Below are 7632 nucleotides of genomic sequence, written 5' to 3' on the forward strand. Positions count from 1 at the left end.
GAGTGATTACCTTAAGAGTGAACACGGTGACTCTGACTGCAGTAGATGTGAAAGATCTGAATAAAAGTGATGTTATTTCAGCCAGCGTACATGCCTGTATTTACTGCCTGTATTCGGTTGAAGTCCACAGTAATCGATTGTCGAGTTCACGCGTGTGATTAAGCAACTGTGGAGACTCAGACGCGCGCAAATTCGACAATCGACTACTGTGGACTTCGACCGAAAACAGGCAGTAAATACAGGCATGTACGCTGGCTCTCTGTACTGACAGCACTCCAAATTTACAAAAAAATGAGCTCAGTGTTAAAATTGACCGGAGTTCTCCTTTAAATCTCTAGATGGCTACTGAGTTCACTCGGATTACCACCCTTCCACTGATTCAAACTTTCATGTCAAAGCTGGATGGTTACACTAACAAACTGACCAGACTCTTCAGGAAAAAAGGAGGAGCTGCAGGGCGTAAGATCAGTGAATTGATGTCTGTCATTGACGAGGTTTGTGATGTTTCTTATGAATGATTTCAATAAACTATTTATGTTAAATGAATAGTTCATCCATAGATGAAAATTTGCTGATAATTTACATACCATCAGGTCATCCAAGATATATCTGAGTTTGTAATATATAAAAGTTCGGTATTTTACACTTAAAGCCCTGTTTTCAGATTGTTTCTGATTAAATTGAATGGTTAAGATTAAAATTTGGACACTTGCTGCTGGCCCGAGAATTTTAGGTTTTGGTGTTAGCTACACAATGGCTGCATAGGTCCATATGAAAAATCCTTCCTAAAACGCATTAAACTTTCGTTTACAAAGACGTGAAACTCACCGAGTGGTCAGGGGTGTTCACTGATATGTTCACACATAAATCGCTGCAAAAGATGATTTCCATCAGGTTTTATCGTAGTTTTAGTACAACTCCATTGATTTGTATTGAATTTCATTTGAGGTAGGCGATATTTTCTTTCCTAGGATGGTAGGGGAAGACTCATTAATATTCATTAGGGAAGTCATCCCTGATTGGTCTTAACCCCAGTGACGGTTAGGTTTAATGGCGGGGTTGGGGTAGGTCATCAGACCCCCATTGACCAATCAGGGATGACTTCTCTAATAAATATTAATGAGTCTTCCCCTACCATCCTGGGAAAGAAAACTAAAATTCTCGGGCCAGCAGCAAGTGTCCAAATTTTAATCTTAACCATTCTATTTAATCAGAAACGATTTGAAAACAGGGCTTTAAGTTTAAAATACAGAACTTGTCCTTTAAACAATGCACATGCATTTCCTCCAGTTTTTTGATGGTCCAAAATTCATCAAAATAATTTGCATGAATCCAGTTGACAAATAAAGTTTTTGCTGTTAAATAAAGCAATACGTCTAATAAGCTGTGGGTTACAATGAATTTAAACACCCTTGGCTGTTCTAAATTCACTGTAATCCACGGCTTCACAGGACTTATTTATGGTTTATGGTTAGTCCATAATTTTTAAATAAACATATTTATTCTTTCCCGCAAATAATGTAGTTCTTTAGAAACATTTCAACAAAGTAGTTGTCAAGCAACACAGATGCAGTGCAAAGCATGCATAAAGATTGAGGTGATTATTACCATTTTTCTGGATATCGGCATTAATTGTGCAAATGTTGAAGTATGTTCAAATAAGTAAGCACGTTGTACACATGCACTTTAATTTTGTGATGCAAGAGCCAAGGATGCAGCAACACACAGAAGCAATGGTGCAGTAAGTAATGATATCACCGGTGAATGGTTGTAAAGTAATTTCCAACAGCTTCGAACACAGCTTAACTGATCAGAATCAAGGACCAGAGCTAGCAGCAGCTTTATAAAAATATATTCTAATACACTATAAAAGTATTACTTTGTTTCTGAAAATAATCAATAATTTCGGTTCAGAAGAACTTTTTGTTGACTGGATGTGTGGATATTTTAGATCCCTTTCTAAGTGTGCATTTTAAACCATCAAAACAAATGGACTATTTCAACTTGAGGCCTGGATTGAAATCACAAAAAAAATAATAATAATAAATAATAATTCTGTTTTGAAGATGAAAGGAACTCAGATACATCTTGGATGGCTTGAGGGCGAGTGAATTATCAGCACATTTGAACTATTTAAGTAAATTTTTCTCTCTTCAAAATCTTCTACAGGATGATACTATCTCAACTCGAAGACCTTGCATTCTCAAAGCACTTTCGGTGTATCTTAATGAAGACAACGAGAAGCTCATGAAGGAATATAAAGTAAGTTCTCCAAGGAATTATTTCTAATCATAGAATATTACTCTTGCCATGATACCGACTTTTCGGTTTTCATACCGACTATCTTGGGGTGGGCGTTATGGCAAAATATTTCTCTATTTTAAAAACAAAGCCTTACAAGTTAACAAAAAGAATGGCAGAAAGTGCCAGAATGGCATTTAGCCCAAAGTGGCGAAGATGGCATTAAAAAAGAAATAAAATGAACAAATATAAAATTAAAACACTACATAGACTTTACTTTATAAATTATACACTGATTCTTATTAAAGCTAATATAACATTTCTCAGTCAAAAGCAGTGATTGATTTTCTCCTTGTGTGTTTTTAAAAAAAAAAACAAAAAAAAAAACAATTATATATATATATATATATATATATATATATATATATTAACATTGAAGGGATATTGTGCCCCAACAAGCTAATTAAATGTTTAGGCTTTAAAGCACAAGGCTTTAAAGCATATGCGAATAATGAACTTTTGTGAACTGCAGTGTCCTGTGAGTGCACAGGCATGAAAACTCCTCACCTTTCTGCGAAATTCGCCGTTTTAAAACCAAAATGGGTCACTTATGTGATTTGTGCAGATCCGATGAGAAAATATTTATTGGGGGGTCGTGGCCAGCATTGACCCGCTATATCTCTATAGTTACCATAATCTTCGCAGCTTTAAAAAACCAATCATCATTCCTAATGCCGAAACCTGACAGCCAATCCGGCATAATTGTTTTCAAAGCTTTTTGGGCCGATACATCTCATACTTTTTTTTTTTTCTTAACGGCCCATAAAACTCGTACATCGGCGGCCCATTCGTTTTGTTTTGCTTAATTGGGTTAGTGCGTAATTAATGTGTAATGCATTGGTCAAAAAAAAAGTCAGCGTTAGTTTTTTTTCTGACATCCGATGAAACACGTAGATCAGCGGCCCATTGGTTCTTTTCTTGATTGACACTGGGCTAGCCCAATCACATCTTCAATGTGAAGAATGGAAATATACTCTTTCAAGTATAGAAATTAGTACAAAATTAATTATGAAAGTTTCCTTTATTTTTCAGTGCATTTGTTTTACAATATATTGCTATTACTATCATAGGATTAATATTATAACTATTATTATGTAGCCTAGTAATGTAGACAGACACTGTAACTAAAAGAGTTTTGAATTTTTCTTTGTTTAATTTGCACCAGATTGATGAATTAAACATTAAAAAGCACAAAATTTTCTTACGGGGGAGCATGCCCCCGAACCACCCTAGAGTGGCAGAGGTCCACTCACCACAGTGATCCAAAAATCATTATAATATCTATATATACATACAGTTCTGGCACCTCTATCCCAACATTGTACATTCACATCACATGTTAACGGAGATGTAGTGTTACAACAGGCATGAAAACAGGTCAGGGGTCAAAAAGGTGAGAAGGATGCGGCAGCCAAAAATCCAATCCAATGAACTAATATATTTATCTAAATATATTAGTTCATTGGATTGGATTTTTGGCTGCCGCATCCTTCTCACCTTTTTAACCCCTGACCTGTTTTCATGCCTGTTGTAACACTACATCTCCGTTAACATGTGATGTGAATGTACAATGTTGGGATAGAGGTGCCAGAACTGCAACCAGGGCTGGACTGGGACAGAAAATCGGCCCTGGCATTTTGGCCCAGACTGGCCCACTACATATGATCATAAACACCACCCATCTTTGAACGCCTTTGAATATGTTTTTGTTCAACTCCTATTCATTAAAACCACTAATGCCATGTAATGAGTGAGTATAAACGAGTGAGAGTTAAAAGATGAAATCAGTACAAAATTGTAATTTATTAATACAATTGAACTATAGCCTACTCCACAGTGATGAATCCCAAAAACAAGATATAAGCTGCATTGGCATAGCAATACCATTGTTTCTCAAAGGAATTTTGGTAAAACTGTGGTGGGTGGACTTCAGTCCTTCTAGGGGGGTTTGGGGGCATGCCCCCCCTAAGAAAATTTTGTGCATTTTAATGTTAAATTCATCAATCTGGTGCGGTTTGAGGGTTCAAAATTAAAAGCTCCAACCCATTTTCAGTGTGCAAATATAACAAAGAAAAAACCAAACCTCTTTTAGTAACAGTGTCTGTCTATATTACACTACTAATAATAGCCTAGTTATAATATTAATCTCATGACAGTAGCCTAATAGCCATATATTGTAAAACATATGCACTGAAAAATAAAGAAAACTTTCATAATTAGTTTTGTACTAATTTCTATACTTGAAAGAGATAAGCACATGATCTTTTATTTTGACGGAAACTGCATCGAGCTTTTATTTTGGCGGAAAACATGGATAAAAACGCGTCTCATTAGATTTCTAGTAAATGATGGAAATAATCTGTAACTGGGTTATGGGTTCATACACTCATAGCCAAAGTGTTTTGAAAGTAGTTCTGCTTACCGCGGACTCTACGTTACAGTTTCTCATCTCTCTCCTGATCCTCCTCACTATCCTCCTCATCAGCCACTGGAGCTGATGAAGGTCCTGCTGCTGCAGAAAACAAAGCTATATCTTGACACATTTTACAGCGTCTGCTTGAAGGGCCTGTATCTATTTTTAACGCTATTTCTCTGCACATTCCTTGCGTTTCTTCTCCATCTCTCAGACTATTTTGACAGATACACACTTGACACTGCACGCTCGCTTAGAGCCCAGAGGGGGAGGTGTTTAAAGATGTGATTGGGCCAGCCCAGTGTCAATCAAGAAAACAACCAATGGGCCGCTGATCTACGCGTTTCATGGGCTGGTCTGTCAGTGGGAAAAAAAAACAACGCTTACTTTTTTTTTGACCAATGCATTACACCGGCACTAACCCAGCGGCGTCAATTAAACAAAACAAAACGAATGGGCCGCCGATGTACGAGCTTTATGGGCCGTTAAAAAAAAAAAAAAGTATGAGATGTATCGGCCCAAAAGCACGTCGGCCCACCGGGCATTTGCCCGGTATGCCAGATTACCAGTCCAGCCCTGACTGCAACTGATAGAATCGCACACCCCTAATGCTATCCTTAGTTCAAACCGGTAATACTTTTATTGGTGCTGGTTGGACTCTGGGTTAATAGGTGGTGCTATTTGGTCATTTTCAGTGCACAGTTGCATACACAACATAAGGCAGTTTGATTCTAAACTTTAAGTTGAATTTTTATTTAAACTAATATTAAAATAAAACATTACACACTTAAATTAGTTGAAGCTAAAAGCACCCATTCAGTATGCTGTAGTTAGAATAAACAGAATAGAGGGAACATATATGTGATCTAAAACATAAAAAAAAAATTATGCTTGCCACATAAACAGTGTAAGATGCCATTTAAGTGGCTGTATTTTTTTTTAAAGCTATTCTATTCATTATGATATTAACCCATTTAATCCCAAATTTTTCCCAGACACAAAAATATCCAAATCATGTGTCATTAGTATCCCTTTGAAACAATCAATCATATTTTTTTTAAATTTTCATGGAAAAGTGTGTGAAAAAGTGTGTTTTATGGTCGGTCACAATTGTGACCGGTGGGATACTGTGTTGTATCAACCATTGTATTGATTTAATATAGGTCTGTTTGACCTGTGCAGTGTGTTTGTGTGTGTTTTTGTGTGTGTGTGTATGTTTTTTGTGTGTGTGTGTGTTTTTGTGTGTCTGTGTGTGTGTGTGTGGAGATCAGACATCAGAGGAGACGTGACCATGTGTGAGTGTGAGTGTGTGTGTGTTTGTGTATGTGGGTTTGTGTGTGTGTGTGTGTTTCTGTGTGTGTGTGGAGATCAGACATCAGAGAAGACGTGACCGTGTGTGTTTGTGTTTGTGTGTGTGTGTGTGTGTGTGTGTGTGTGTGTGTGGAGATCAGACATCAGAGGAGACGTGACCGTGTGTGTGTGTGTGTGTGTGTGAGTTTCTGTGTGTGTGTGTGTGTGTGTGTGTGTGTGAGTGAGTTTCTGTCTGTCTGTGTGTGTGTGTGTGTGTGTGTGTTTCTGTCTGTGTGTGTGTGTGTGTGTGTGTGTGTGGAGATCAGACATCAGAAGAGACGTGACCGTGTGTGTGTGTGTGTGTAAAATTAGGTAGAAAGTAAGGTAGAACAGTTAGCCTATGTGTATTATTAGTATGTAGATACAATGGGTTATCCCACCGGTCACTATTGTTGCCTTTGACATGTTTGTAAGTTCTATGACCACATTAAACAAAGTTGAGTAATTGCAAATGCATATATCAATACTAGACACCATAAACATGATGTGTATCAAAAATCTATGTCCTATCTTTATGTTAACATACTTTACTAACATATTCTTTGGGAGCTTTCTTGCTGCCATCCTCTTCTCTTGGCGCAAACAGGAAGTAAACAGCTCTGGTCATGTGACAATTTACAGTAAACATGTGACACTGCACGTATTTCATTGAGACCCTTTATTATTTCAATATCTGCTGGAAATGCATTGATAGATCATTCAGTAACATTTTTATAGCCTTAGAAATGAAACATTTTTTTACTGTCACTATTGTGACCGGTGGGATTAAATATAGGAAGTGTTGTTGTCAAAGTAAGTTCCATGTTTTAAAACTGATTAACTTTTGTTGTTTGTTTTAGGACAATGACTTGGAGAAAGCTGAGAGAGACATGGCTAATACAGTCATTGGAATTTTCATTGTCCGAGCTGAAGGTGCAGGACCTGAACAACCACCATTGGATGTTGGGATCCTTGTTGAAGGAGTGAAAGTGCTTCAGAAGCTTGGAGATGTCACCAAGGCTTGTGCTCTCCTCTTGGGAGTAATTTATAGTTTGAATCTGAGCTATCCATGTGATCTCAAGTACACCTTCGAGTTTCTTCAAAAGGTGATAATGGAACTTGATGCCAGCAAACTTTCACACAAAATTCAGGTACTTAAAAACAAACTTATGGAATAATTTACTGATGTTTAGTTTAATTACTTCCAGTACAATGCTGCTGTTTGAAAAACAATATTCCTTTTTTTTTTTTTTTTATTAAAAAAACATGCCAGTCATAAATATTCCATAATATGTTGATGTATTCTATAAATGTGAAGTTCTGTAGCGCTTTGGGGTGTGACCCTATGTTAGAAACACGTTGTCATGCTCACTTGTAGAATTTATTTGAGAAAAACAAAAAAGTTCAAGACTTGTTTGTATTATAAAAAAAATAAAAAGCTATTTGTTTCTGAAAAATAGTTGTCTGATTATTTAATAGTTTTCTTGGAACACTTGTATGGCTCGTAATTACAAAGCAACTGAAATCCTTCAATGTTTATTGCACACTAAATGTTCGTAAATTTAGCATAACATTAATTATATAATAAT

The 7632-nt window shown here is 36.6% G+C and overlaps 1 protein-coding gene across 1 annotated transcript; it reads left to right on the top strand.

Annotated features, from left to right (window-relative positions):
• Positions 1-340: 340 nt before the first annotated feature.
• Positions 341-7252, top strand: LOC311294604 (uncharacterized protein). The gene is made up of 3 exons (XM_084415558.1): positions 341-494; positions 2170-2262; positions 6904-7252. The coding sequence occupies exons 1-3, from the start codon at positions 390-392 to the stop codon at positions 7219-7221; spliced, it is 516 nt and encodes a 171-aa protein (XP_084271684.1). The 5' UTR covers positions 341-389; the 3' UTR covers positions 7222-7252.
• Positions 7253-7632: the final 380 nt, after the last annotated feature.

Source organism: Rutilus rutilus (genome assembly GCF_951802725.1).
Source record: "Rutilus rutilus genome assembly, chromosome: 8".
NCBI lineage: Eukaryota > Metazoa > Chordata > Actinopteri > Cypriniformes > Leuciscidae > Rutilus > Rutilus rutilus.

Excerpts from the sequence above, each read along its gene's own strand:
- LOC311294604 (XM_084415558.1), top strand. The coding sequence starts at position 390 with ATGTCAAAGCTGGATGGTTACACTAACAAACTGACCAGACTCTTCAGG. Across the intron at positions 495-2,169 it reads TGATGTCTGTCATTGACGAG|GATGATACTATCTCAACTCG; the intron begins GTTTGTGATGTT and ends AATCTTCTACAG. Across the intron at positions 2,263-6,903 it reads AGCTCATGAAGGAATATAAA|GACAATGACTTGGAGAAAGC; the intron begins GTAAGTTCTCCA and ends TGTTTGTTTTAG.